Genomic DNA, 13,266 nt, shown 5'->3' on the forward strand with positions numbered 1-13,266 from the left:
CACGTGGAAATACACATTATTTTTAATAGATGGCTGGGTCAAAGTTCCACAATATGTCATTGTTCAACAGCAATGAGCAACCACTCATTAACGCCAGACAGCGCGGGCTGAACCGAAACGAGCGCCTTGTCCCGAGAGCACGAAAACATGACAGTGCCAAAGTGGGAAACAGCGACTTTGGGTTCCTCCTGAGCCCCACAGAACCCACAGCGCTGCTCCTGCTGAGCTCCCGAGGCCGTGGGCTGCATCTGGTCCTGCCTGAAGGGGAACGAAGGGCAACTGAGGTGTTTTCCTGGATTCAGTGGTGATGTGAGAAGGAAAGCAGTGCGACACGTGCTCTGCAATCCGTGCTGCTCCCCGTGCAAATGGAGAGATGGCTTTTGATGCACGAGGACTGGCGTGCATGGAACCACTGAGTCTCCATGGAGCAGCATGAGGGAACGGGTGCTGAGCAGAACACTGGCCAAAATGGGGACTGCTCCGAGCCTTCCCAAAGCTTCAAAACCAGTTCTCCTTCCTTACCCCCATAGATAAGCAGGATCTTGCACTCCTGCAGCACTCTGCAAGGCAGCTGATTGATCCATCCTTCCTGGGACAGGGTCCTGGTTGGGCTCAATGATCTTTGAGGTCTTTTCCATTCCGTGATTAGTGGGGAAAAAATGAATAATTTCCACTTTGCACCTTGAGCTTCAGGGAGGCAGCACCCAGAGCAAGGCCAAAGGCAGAATCAAACTGGGTATTTCTGACCCTTCATACCCCATCTGGAGCTCTGCACCCCGACCCCCCCTTTGCGGAGGGACCACCACAGATATCACACTGCCAAAGACCAAAGCAGTGTTGGTATGGAGCAGCACAGGGGACGTGAAAAGTCCATGGGAACACATCCTGCTCATACAGAAACACTTCGCCAGGAATAACCACGCTCAGCAGAACCGTTATCACACCAATCTCCCGCACCATGACTAATGATACAGCTGCAGAGCAGTGATTAGATGAAAAGAACCATTTTACAAACCAGCTTCAAAGTCATCACCGATGCCCGTGTTGCAAAGCAGCCCCAGGGAGATCCCCGCGTCCGAGCAGACGGAGCTGCGCACTCCCACATACATGTGCTGAGATCTCCTGGTACTGCAGTGGGATGGGTGGCTCTGCGTTTGGTGGCCAGGGGGAAACAGAGGGCAAACAGAGGGCACAGTGTGGCCATGAGCTCCAGTGCAGCTTTGTCCTCCTTCATGGCATGCATCAGGGCTTTCCGTCCGTGGAAATGGGGATTTCCCCCAGCTGGCACACGGAGAGCCAACCGGGTACCCCGAACGCATGCACTGCTGACAAACCCCAGCCCCAAAATTGGGTTTTGCTGCTCCTTTTGCTCTGAGCGAGGCGCACGTGGGGAGAGGCTCCAAAGAGGCAGAGTGGTGAGAAATGAGGCGGATGGGACAAGAGCGTGTGTGCTTCAGACTTGGGGAAAACCTCTAAAAACGAATGAATAATCCCTCCCAGGCGAAGTTTTCCGTGTTTTGGTGACGAGACCACCGGGGGTTGTAACAGCAAGAACAAGTTCTTCCTATACATCTGACCAAGCAGAGCAGCTGGCAGTGGGGAACGAAAGCCTTTCGCGCCGTTAAAGCATACACCATGAAAACAAATGCACGTTAAAAAAATAAAAAAAAACACCTTAAAAGGCTCTTAATTTTTCATAAAGTTCATATAAAAATCAGTCTGTGCCTCTGGTACGCATCACACAGCACCGCTCAGCACAGCAGCAAGGCATGGATGCTACAAAACACTGAATAATCACGTTTAAAAAAAAACCAAACAATAGAAAACAAAAAGGCGTCGTCACCTTTTGGCACGCAAAACCGGGATAGAAAAACAGAGGAGACGATGTTTGTTTGAGCTCTTTAAACCCGGGCGGGTTCCCTGTTGCCGGTGCCCTGGTGACGGCCGTTTATTTGAGCAGCACGCGGTGCTCCCCGCGCGCGATGTGCGAGGAGAACTCGTAGCGGTCGTGGCTGCGGTACCCGCAGACGTTGCACTCGAAGGGGTCGCGGAAGCCGTGGCAGCCCATGTGGATGGTGAACATCACGTAATCCAAGAAGAGAACCCGGCAGTGGTCGCAGCGGTACGCGCCGATGGCCTCCCCGTCCTTGTTGATGACCTTGAAGGCGTCGCGCGGGCACATGGCCGGCGGTTTGATGATGTCGTAGGGTCGGGGGAAATCCTTCAAGGCTGGCAGGCCGTTGCGGGGTACGGGGAGCACCGGACCCTGCGGGAAGGGGGGGTTGGGTCGCTCCTCGTGGTTGCTGTCCGTGTCCGTGGAGTCGTGGCCGCTGTTGTTGGGGGACAAGGCGCGCTCCCGCAGCGGGACGTGGCTTTTCTCATCGCTGCCGTTGGGGACGTCGGCACGGGGCAGAGCGATGGGGTACAGCGTGCTGATGACGGGGACCATCTCGGGGGTGGGAGCCGGGGGGGTCTGCACTAAAGGGCGCAGGGCTTCGGCCCCCAGGAAGGAGATGGCGTTGTTGATGGCCTGGTCCATCATGCGGCCCTGCACCATGTCGCCTTCCTTCTCGTACACGAAGGATGAGTTGTAATTGACGTCAAAGCTGTGCCGCTTCTCGCCTGCCAGAGAGGAGATGCGTCACGTTAGCAGGGGGAGAAAGTGGTGTGGAAGCTCTGTGATGCTTCTCCAGAGGGCTGCAGCCTCTGGGAAGCAAAGGGGAACGAAAAATCTGCCGCAGAAATGGGGAACATCGGTTCTGTTGGCCTTTTAAAGACCGGGCTTGGGAACAAAACTCAAATGGAAGAGGTGGTGGAGATATGGGGCAGATCAGCACCAGCACTGTCAGGCTGTTCTGGGATTTAAGGGAGAGAATATCCTCAAGAAAATCTTCCATGCGTTAATTTCCATCATTTTTTCCTACAAAAAGTTAACGCCATTGATAAAAATTGTTGTAAAAGAGCCAACCAACAAAGAACCCAAATACTCCATTTTTTATACCAAGCCTCCATTCTTGCCCTGTCCCCTTTCTCATACCAACACCAGCAGAGACTGAATGCAGCCCACGTTACTCCGCACCCACCCAGCAGTCATTCCTTACACGTCCTTGGACATCAACGTGTTGTTAAGACAATTAAACCTTCTGACCTTAAGACAATTAACCTTCTGACAACCACAGCCTGCCCCGCTGTCTTTGCCCTCAACAGAGGTTTCCAGGCATCCAACAGTTATCTATCTATGCGTATACAGAACGTGTCTGTAGAACCCAATGAAAAGAGGAGCAAGGTGTGACCCTGTCTGGTGTGATGGAGCTCTGTGAGCTGTTGGGTTGGCAGACAGAGGGGATTTGAGTGTGGCCCCAGCCCTGCCCTGGGCTCCAGGAGGGGCCATGGGTCGCGTGGGCAGCGCAGCAGAGCCTCTGCACCAGGTGCAAGGAGGGGAGAAAACTGCACCCAGAAGAGCTCGAGTCACTTTTTGATGAGTATCTAGAAATAACTAACCGAATTCTGCGGTTACATGAAACAGAATCATTCACTCAACAGCAACAACAAAAAAAAAAATAAATAAAAAGGATGAAGTGCTTCATGTGCAACTGGCTTTCAAGCATCAGATCCACTAAATCTCTTAGTTACGGTAACTGGAGAAGTGCAGATGTTTATCAGTCACCTGTCAACACCATGACTCAATGTATATGAAACTCTTCAGGTTTCACTGCAGAAAACCAGGAGCTCACGTTTCTCTTATAAAACACTCAGAAAGGTTAAAGAACCACAAGGGTAACTGCTTCCAGCCCTCACCCAACTTGTGATCCATCTTCACACAGAAGGCAACAAAGTGATATAGCACATTTGTGTGACTCATAGAGCAGTTCTGGGCAAGTGAGATGTGAAAAAAAGTGAAAGAAAAAAAAAAACACACACGTGTAGCAAAAGCAAAAATACAGAGAACTCCCTGCAGATTTGGAGAGAAAACTGAGGGCAAAGATGCAGGAACAGGGAAAGGAGCGCGTGGTGAGGGGACAGGTGGTGCTGTGCCCAATGCTGGGATGCTTTGTCTTTGCAGAAGGAAAACTGAACGGATTACTCTGAGCAAAGCTGCCACAGGAAGCATCGTGAAGTCGTTGCAAATGGCCAAATTAATGCATGCTGAAAGCATGGGACTCTCTGTTGGTTTACAAAGCAGGCAGTGGGGAGCTGAGCATCCCCGTCAGAATTCACACTTGAGCTGTAGCGGATGACACGTCTGCTGTGCTGCTGTGCTTGCTCTAAAACACACAGCGGCTCCTGCAAGGTGATGAGGTGTGGACACTGGGAACAGGGAGGGCAGCGGCTTCCTGCCCCGCTGAGCAGGGCAGCCCACTGCTCATCAGCCCTGAGCACAGGGGTGGGGGGCGGTGAAGCGTCGGAGCAGCGCTGCACCTCCACCACCATGAGAAATGTCTGAGCCAGTGGTCTCAGGGAAAGGCTGGTTTTGCAAAGGAGGAAGCAGAGGTCTACGAGCAGATGGTGGGAACTGGCAGAAACGCATCAGCTGCGCTGCTGGTGTTGACTTGGGTCAACTTGAGGTGCGGCTCCGCGCCGAAGAAAAGTGGAAATCTACAGCAAAATGTGAAACACAGAACGATAAAACTTCCATTGAACCCTTCTTCCTTTGCAGCTCGAGGAAAGGCTGAGGACAACAAAAGCCTTTGAACAAAGGAGGACACAGTGCAGAGAACATGCTCTGCTGCCCACCTCCTCATCTGAGGCTCCTAGTTGTGTCACTGGAGGTGAGAAAGCAAAAACATCAGAGCAGACACGATTCCTCATGCTTATATGGACCACAGCAGAGACCCCAAGTCATAAGGAAGGGTTTTTTCCTCCCAGTCAATACGATACAGTGCCAGCCCAAACCAAAACAGGGGCCCATTCCACCCAAGATGCTTGCAGAACAGATCAGCAGGATGCTTCATGCAGCAATTGGTCCCAGCGATCCCTATGGAGCCCTCCCGACTCGGGATGCTCTACGAGTGGCTGCAGCAGCAGCAGCCGTGTGCAATACAATGCATGCAGACTGAACTGATAGCAGTGGTGAAACACGACAGGCTGGAGCTGAACTCAGCACCAGAAAAAAGGAAGCTGAAGGTTTTCAAAAACATTTGCATTAATGTTTTGAATCACAGCCTGACATCTGAGGTCCGACTCCCAGCCAGCAGACTCAGCACCGAGTACCCAAAGGAGCTCAGACAACGTGAGCTGGAGCTGCTTCACCTCTGTGCTAAAGGGTGGCATGTAAAATGCATAGTGAGATGTCTGAATAAACATGAGCAGCCTCCATGAACGCTGAAAGCCCAGTGCTAACCTTGACCCTAACCCTAACCCTAACCTTAACCCTGACCCTAACCCTGACCTTAACCCTGACCTTAACCTTACCCATCCATAGCAATAGAGCTCCTAAGTCAGCTCTTTGTTCAGGACACGAGAATTGCATCTTCCTTTCCCAAAATTAAATGAAACTAACAACATGAGACAGCCAGGGGATCGCTGACACAACCTGCCAGACCTGCATTCAGGATCCCAGGGTGCAAGCCTGATCATATAGAATTAAATGCAAAGAGAATGCTATGGAAACATCCTGCAGCCTAAGTGACCACAAGAAAGGGCTCGATATTTTTTTTAACCATGCTGAAGTGCAGCAGATGACTAACAGAGACCTAATGCCTTTCCATCTCTTGCCCTCATCCTGCATGCGCACGCAGCAAGAATCCCACTGCCCAGAAAGTGTGCTTCCAACAGCACCAACTTCGCTGCTCTCCTCCTGGAAAGAACCCAGCAGAGAACATTTCAAACGCACTGATGCAGAGCACACAGGAGCTCGTGAGATAGAAACTGCTGCACACAGAGGTACAAAGCACAGCAGCATCTATAGAACAGATCCTTTTAAACCCAAGACCTACAGCAAATTGCTCAAACCACGTGAGAAAACGGCTGCTGCTTTATGTCTACCCCCTTCTGTTGGGCTGTGAGCTTGGAGAGGACACTGACAGAGCACAGAGGAGCTCCCTGTGGGCTGCTGCCCACCTCTGCAGTTCACACGAGAAGGTTTTTGTTCTTACCAATGAATTTCTGGGGCATGGAGCTTTTTCGCTTCGCCACGTTGCTCGCCAGCCTGTCCAGCACCAGGGCTCTCTCGGTCCCCATCTCAGCCTTGATGTGCCTCGCCTCCACGTTGGCTGGGTTGGAAAAGGTGAAAAGAAGAAAAAAGACAAAACAAAAATGGGTGAAAAGAGAGGGAAAAAAAAAAAAAATAGGAAGAAGTGAATGGTTTAATGTCCGGAGTTTGCCCCGCTCATTAGGAGGAAACAGTTTGGAGGTCTGTTGTTAAGGTGGGTCGTTGCTTTCTCGGTGCGGTGGGCACCGCTGCGGTCAGCGGGAGCAGCACTGAGCAGCACTGAGCAGCGCCGAGCACAGAGCGGTGCAAAACCAATGCAAAGGGAAGCGCGAGCCCGGCGGCTGGACGGGCGGCTGCAGAGCATCACAGTGCTGGAGCCGGAGCTCTGGTGGCCTTTTTGCTTTGAGTAAGAGCTGCAGACACCTGCAGTCCCAGCCGAGGCTCCCACCCAGCGCTCAGCCCCTCTGCACTGCTCCAGAGATCACTCACAGATCACTCGCAGATCACTCACTGATCACTCACTGGCCGCCTTCTCACGAAGGGCCGAGAAGCTGCAAAGCTCTGCAGCGTCCCACTGAGCTCACACAGCCCGCCACGATTCCTTACAGCCCATCTTCTCAAGCCTCCTCACTGCTCCAGCTCTTCTTTCCATCGGCTCATTGAGAATGCTCTCTCCTTCGGCGCACTTGAAAGCATTTGGTGTTTGAAAGCCAATTCAAACCTTTGTCAGAGAAGTGCACACGTGCCCCAGGATCCCTCCCTTGAGCCCGGACCATGGGATGCCCCTGGACCACAATCCCTGGACCATGGGAAGTGCCTGGAGCAGTCCTTGGACCATGGGATGTCCTGGGGATCCTCCTATTCCCCACAGCTCTCCTCCAGTGCCCACTGCTTCAGGGAAACAGCTGCACAGCAACAGAGCGGGGTCAGCCACGCTGCCAGCTCATCTCACAACTACCCAACTAATAACAAGTGTAACTGCTGCAGCTTCACCCCAAAAACCAACGAGTATCGGTGGTGCTGCTTTGCTATTAAAGGAGCACGGAGGGCTGCAGCGTTAGGGACCACAGCAGTGACAGCTGGATGCCTTTTCAGAGCTTGTGCCTTCCTTTTGGGGTTTGCTGCCTAAGGAGGATGGGGAAGGGCAATTTGCTTTCCCGAGGCAATACCAAAGTAGGAATACTGGCTCCCAGTGGAGCACGGAGATACCTGAAATACATGGAGCATCATCTACGTGAGAGAAAAGCAGCAGCAGAGAGCGGTGATATAAACACTGCTGTCACCTCAGTCCTGATAAGTGCAGGTCTATTCAGTGCCAGGCTCAAATTACAGTTTGCTCAGCTCAAGACATGGAGGTGCACCATCACCCTTCCATAGCTCTGCATGCAGCACTTCCCTACAGACCTCCCAGCCCCTCCTCACGTGTTTATTGTGACTGCAGTCGGTATCAGATGGGTTTCGGGCAGCACAAAGCATGACTCACCAAACCTCAGCCAGAACGGGTCGGTGATGTTTGTGCAGCTCCTGGCTCACGCACGCTGCTGCCAGCTCCTGTGATGAGTCAGGGCAGCCGGGGCAGCAGCACCTCATGGGGTTTTTAATTCTGGAACTTCTGCTCCACAAACTGTCTGATCCCTTCTGAGCGCTTCGCGTTACCTGCAGATAACAGCAGCTCACACTCCGAGCTGCCCCAGCCCAGCCAGCTTCTACAGTGATTCAGTCGTGGTGACAAGTCATTCACAACCATTATTTTTGTAAAAAAATCCACACTGCCATGAACAAAGCCATGCTAACACCTATTGTGTCTCCATTTGAGTAGTTTTTTCCTTCCTAGTTCCTCCTTTTCTCAACACTTATCTTTACCATCTGATGTACTACTAAAGCTTGGATTTCCCATCCCCAGAATCATTCTGCTCCTCCTGGTTCCTGCCATCTCTCCCACCAGCCCTGACACACAGCAGAGCATCAGTGCCCACCTGTCCTCTCAGTTACGTGCCACTGGGGGAACCCCATTCAATGAGTGCCCCCCATTCAGGGGGCAGTGAGCAGCTCCCTGCAAAAAGGCAACAGTGACCTTTGCCAGTGGGCATTTCTTCCTAAAGAAATAAATAACCTCTATTTACGGGGCACAAAAGCTCTCATCAGCATCTTCACAGCAGAGCTGTAGGGAAACAGGATCTGCTCCCACGGTGCATCGCTTCTCCCATCGCACTGCACTCCCTTCCCCAAACCCAACCCAGTGGCTTCACCCATCTCTGTGTCACCCCCCGAGCACTCCAGGATCAATGTCTGGTGTTTAGGAAGCACTCCCTCTCAGCATTCTCCATAGACATCTCAAAGAAGGAGAGAAGTCACCATATCCATCTCATCCGTCTCCTCCTGCCATACCCGCATGGCCATACCCACCAGGAGATCCCACTCTGCACTCCGACCCCAATTTAAAGAACTCATTATCTAATTATAACATGTATCCAAACATAAATTCCAGGTTTGACTGGCAGAAAGGACTGAATGCTTTGCTCACAGTTACACTGAGAGCTGAACAGTCATAAGGAAACCCCAAACCCCTGAAGCATTCAGCCTGTTTCAGAACATGGTACAGGGACACCCTGCAAGCCGAGTGGTCCAACAGCACAGCCAGAAAACTGAAGCATCTCTACGGATGCTGCAAGAACCTCTGCAAACACATCTCCCCGCCAGCTCTGGTCGCTGTGCAGAGCACGGACAGCAGCACCTCTCCCATACCTCGCTGTTTCCATAGCGTGGTTTCTCTCGCCCCATAAATGAGAGTGTCATTTTTAGAACGTGTGGGCATTGTATTCAAAACCTTCAAGCACAAAGCCGAGCTCGAATTAGAGGCATTGCTTCCTGCCACTTCTCAGTGTGGTCACTAAATAATGGAGAGTGGAGCCGAGGCGGGTTATTGTGCAATGAGAACAACACGACCAGAGATCGTTATCAGGGCCCGAGCAACGCTGCTGCATGAAGCTGCTCTTCAGAGATGTTTCCATGCTGCTGGGCCAGGAACGTGCAAACCTTGTGTTAAAAAGCAAGCAGGATGGAACAGCACTGCTGGTGCCTTGTGGTGCTTCGGTTATACGGGCAGTGGCACACAGAGATGGCTCCGTGTGGAAGGGTGGAAAGGACTGCAGGAAAAGGGACTGAAATTCAAAGCAAAGGGAGTAATGGGAAAAGGATCAGAAGTCTGAAAGCGATGTTAAAAATGAGCACAAAGCTCCTCTTTGGGAGGGAAAAAAATAAATCAGAAGCATCAACCAACGCGCCGAGGTTCCCCTCTGCTCCACAACGCCGACAGCAGAAAACTGAATGCAAAGAAAACACCTCAGCAAGACAGGAGTTCCTGTTTTTCATCACTCACTGCTCCACGAGAAACACTGCCATGTGTTTTCAGGAGGGCTGAGAGAGCACAGCCACGTCGTGTGCTGGAAACTCACGTTTCCTCCGCGACCACTTTGAGGTGCGCCGCGCAGCGCTGCGCTGCAGGCTGTGGATAAGTGACGTGTTGCTATTCTGAAATGAATGTGAGCCATGAGAATGGTGTAAAAGCAGAGATGTAGGGTGGTATCATGTTTTCCATTTTCCCGCGGTGGACACGTCGGGGCGATTGCCATCGTGACAGTGTGTACTGTAACACAAAACCACAGTCACAATGTGCACAAGTTCTCATGAAAACCAAAACTTGCTGATGCTCGCACAGCCAGCGCCTTTGACTGATGCTGTAAAGCAACGACTGCTTGCTGGAAAGAAGGAGCTCCACGAGCACCACTCAACCATTGCTTCTTCAGGGTGGTTTCTCAGCGCATGACACACAGACCCTCCCTGCACGGGGTAAGGATCCTCACTGCATGGAGTTATCACCAGATTGCTGAGTGTGATTTGGGCATGGCTTGGGACGAGCCCTCTGTGAGTTCTGCTGCACAGCAGCATCGCTGAGCACAGCTTTTGGGTTACCATGAGACAGGCTTCGTTAACACTGCTGTCTCTCTAAATGTGTCACCCACAGAAATGCTGCCTGGAAGGTGTTTTAGTTGTATTCAGAGCCACTGTGAGATAAAAAAAAAAAGCAATTCCAAGGAAAGCGTTCTGCTGCTGGCTGCCCAGGGGTGCGCTGAACCTGACCCTCTGGGAGACATCGCATCCCCTGAGTCACTGGAAGCCATTGGAGCAAAGCCACGAGCCAACAGCTCACCAGGCGCCCTGTTTGTAAACACCAGAATGATGTGCAGAAAGAGAGAAAAGAGCCCTGCAATGAGGCACTCACCCGGCTCACAGCCGCCGCTGCTCTGCAGGTACGTGCGGCACCGCTCCTTGTGCTCCTCCAGAGAGCTCCTCTGCTTGTAGCTCCGGCCACAGAACTCACACTTGTAGGGCTTCTCCACTGTGAAATGGAGGGGAGAGTTAAATAGCTGCAGGGACACCCACCCACCCTGGCACTCAGGCGTACTGCTGCTGGCAGCCTAATATTCGGCACATGGAGAATGCTTTACATTTCTGTTGGGCTCATGAGCATGGAAACTGCCATCAAATTGGGGTTATATGAGGGCTCCTGCAAAGCCTTCCTCATCCCTAAGCTCCCTAAAGGCCGACCTGAGCTGGCAGACCCCCTCAGCATCACCTCCCCTGGCAGAACGGCACCGCGCCGCCACGTCCCACTGCCCAGCATTGCTCCATCTGCACTGGGTTCTTTAAGGATTTCATGAAAGTGATGAAAATGAGACCAAAACAAAACCATTTGTGGGTTCAGTTCATCTCCAAACAAGCTTATCAGAAAGCACGCTGTGTTCCTAGTTCGCTTTCTTTATGCTGTTTAATTAGCCAGCCCCTCCAACTCTGGCCTTGGTAAGCACCAGTTGTGTTGGGAGCACGATGGTGGGGGTACGGTCACAACAACTGCTCTGGCCTTTGGCCAAACCCATCTCATTCACTCACATCAGGTAAATCTCAATTTTAGCTTCAGTTCTTTGTGAGGCTTGTTTTTTTTTTTTTTTTTTTCTATGCAGCACTGTGCAGAGATAATATCTATCATTTAGAACATCTGCTTTCTTTCTGGGCCCCCTTATAAGACAGGAAATCAAAGAGCAGCATGGTCTGGCTCTTAAAGAATTGGAGGAATTCATCCATTTCTACCCGGCTTGTTACTCACATCACTGCAGCTCTGTGCCTCCGTTTCTCCCACCTGTGCAATGGACACAACGCCCCACACCAAACTCGAGGGATCGCGCCGCATTTGTGGAGCAGGTTAAGAAGTTCAGATGAAAGGCACTACCCAGCACCAAGGTGCTACCAGCACCAACGCTGCCTTTGGTTCTGCTCCTATAGTGTTCAAACACATCCAGGGCACAGTCAAGTCCCAGGATGGCCCCACCGGGTTCCACTGGGTCCCATTGAGTCTCATTGGGTTCCACTGGGTCCCATTGAGTCTCATTGGGTTCCACCAAGACCTACCAAGTCCTCTTGAGTCTCATTGGATTCCATTAGGTCCCACCAAGCTCCCTTGGGTCTCATTGGGTCCCATTAGGTCTCATTGGGTCTCACAAAGCCCCCTTGGGTCTCATTGTGTCCCATTGGATCTCATTGGGTTCCATCAAGTCCCACCAAGTTCCATTAGGTTCCATTGAGTCTCTCCAAGCCCCATTGAGTCTCACTGGATTCTGTTGGGTCCCGTTGAGTCTCATTGGGTCCCACACAGTTCCATTGGGTCCCATTGGGTCCCATTGACATGGCACAGAGCAGTCACTGCTCTTTGCCAGCTCCTCAGAGCCAATTCAGTTGCGCAAACTTTGCTGACTATTTTCTGCACATCGTGTCCCGGTGACACACATCTGAAACACACGAAGTGCCTTTGAAGTCACTTACCAGAATGTGTCCTTAAGTGACCCGTTAGCGCATCCCTCCTCTGGCAGGCATAACTGCAAAGATGACATTTAAAAGGTTTTTCCCCTGTATGTAGCTTAATGTGGCGGAGGAGGTTACCCTTCTGAGTAAAGGAAGCTCCGCACTGATTACACTGGAATGGCCGCTCACCTTAAAATGACATACAAAAAAGGACATTTAATGGTTATGTGGGTATCACGCCATCCTCATACCCTTTCCTTTTTGGAAGGGGAAAGAATGAGATCAATTTCTGTATACAGAAACACACAGCCCTTCCGTTGGCTTCAGTGGGAGTTGGGTGCAGCTCTGGTGTCAGAGCTTCTCATAACACACATATGGAAACCACTGCACAGGTTTTCCATGGAAAGGAGTGGTCTGGAGGAGGCTGATTCCAACAAGCTAGCAACTTTTAGAAAGAAAAAAAAGTCCTATCTTACAGCTCAAAACCGAAGATGCTCATTGGTTTGTTGCGCAAGAATGGCACAAAGAGAAACACAGCACACAGACTGGAAATGGCAGCACAGAAACCATCTAACCCCTGTGTTGGGGCTGAAATACTGAAATGACATAGTGCCTTTCATCCAAAATCCTTAACATGCCTCACCAATACGCTGCTGTGACATGGAGTCCCAATAGGGCCAAGTGGGTAAAGTGAGGCACAGAAACGTGAGCGATTTGCCAGAGACCCCTGGAACCAGGAAAGCCCAACCTCGGCATCCTCTCTGCATCCCAGACTGTTATCCTTTCAGTATTTAGGTCTTGAAGAAGAAGGTGGGATATTTACCGGTGTGGCTACGTTTATGAACCATCAAGACATTGAGGCTGATGCAGGCTAAGCCACAGATATCGCAGGTCATCTTCCCACTCGCTGGCCTGGCATTGTCATAGGAGCCCAGGTGTCTTTCCAGCTTAATGCCTTCGTATTCATTGTATTCTCTGGGGTAGCTGTAAGGTATTTCGGATTCTTCTGGGTTTTCCATGCGCTCAGAATTTAAAGCACTCTCCTCTCTGTCACTGTATTCACTTTTCACTTTAACATCATCTGCAGGCAAAACAGAGCACAAAAGTGGGGGAAAAAACGATCATCTCAGATAAAATACTCACCAAAAATTACATAAACTTCTATCAGTCATCTCCCCAAGAGTTTTGCTTAACCTCACCAAGATAAAGAAACGCAGTCAGACAAATCCCCGCGTGCCATGTGCCCTCAGTGAGATAAG

General features: G+C 51.2%; 1 protein-coding gene across 9 annotated transcripts in view; it reads right to left on the reverse strand.

The window, feature by feature from the left end:
- IKZF3 (IKAROS family zinc finger 3) overlaps nucleotides 1–13,266 on the reverse strand; it is a 23,950-nt gene continuing 10,684 nt past the window's right edge. For 7 of the 9 annotated variants that reach the window (XM_031600688.2, XM_031600693.2, XM_031600689.2 and 4 more), the window contains exons 4-8: nucleotides 12,831–13,088; nucleotides 12,029–12,196; nucleotides 10,434–10,550; nucleotides 6,096–6,212; nucleotides 1–2,622 (exon numbers count right to left, since the gene is read on the reverse strand). In XM_031600688.2, the coding sequence (XP_031456548.2) occupies nucleotides 1,949–2,622; nucleotides 6,096–6,212; nucleotides 10,434–10,550; nucleotides 12,029–12,196; nucleotides 12,831–13,088 (1,334 nt within the window). In that variant the 3' untranslated portion in view covers nucleotides 1–1,948. The remainder of the gene's footprint in view (nucleotides 2,623–6,095; nucleotides 6,213–10,433; nucleotides 10,551–12,028; nucleotides 12,197–12,830; nucleotides 13,089–13,266) is intronic. The other 2 variants (XM_090125367.1, XM_090125368.1) reach the window with 2 other exon arrangements.

Source organism: Phasianus colchicus, chromosome 26 (genome assembly GCF_987193195.1).
Source record: "Phasianus colchicus chromosome 26, bPhaCol1.hap1.1, whole genome shotgun sequence".
NCBI lineage: Eukaryota > Metazoa > Chordata > Aves > Galliformes > Phasianidae > Phasianus > Phasianus colchicus.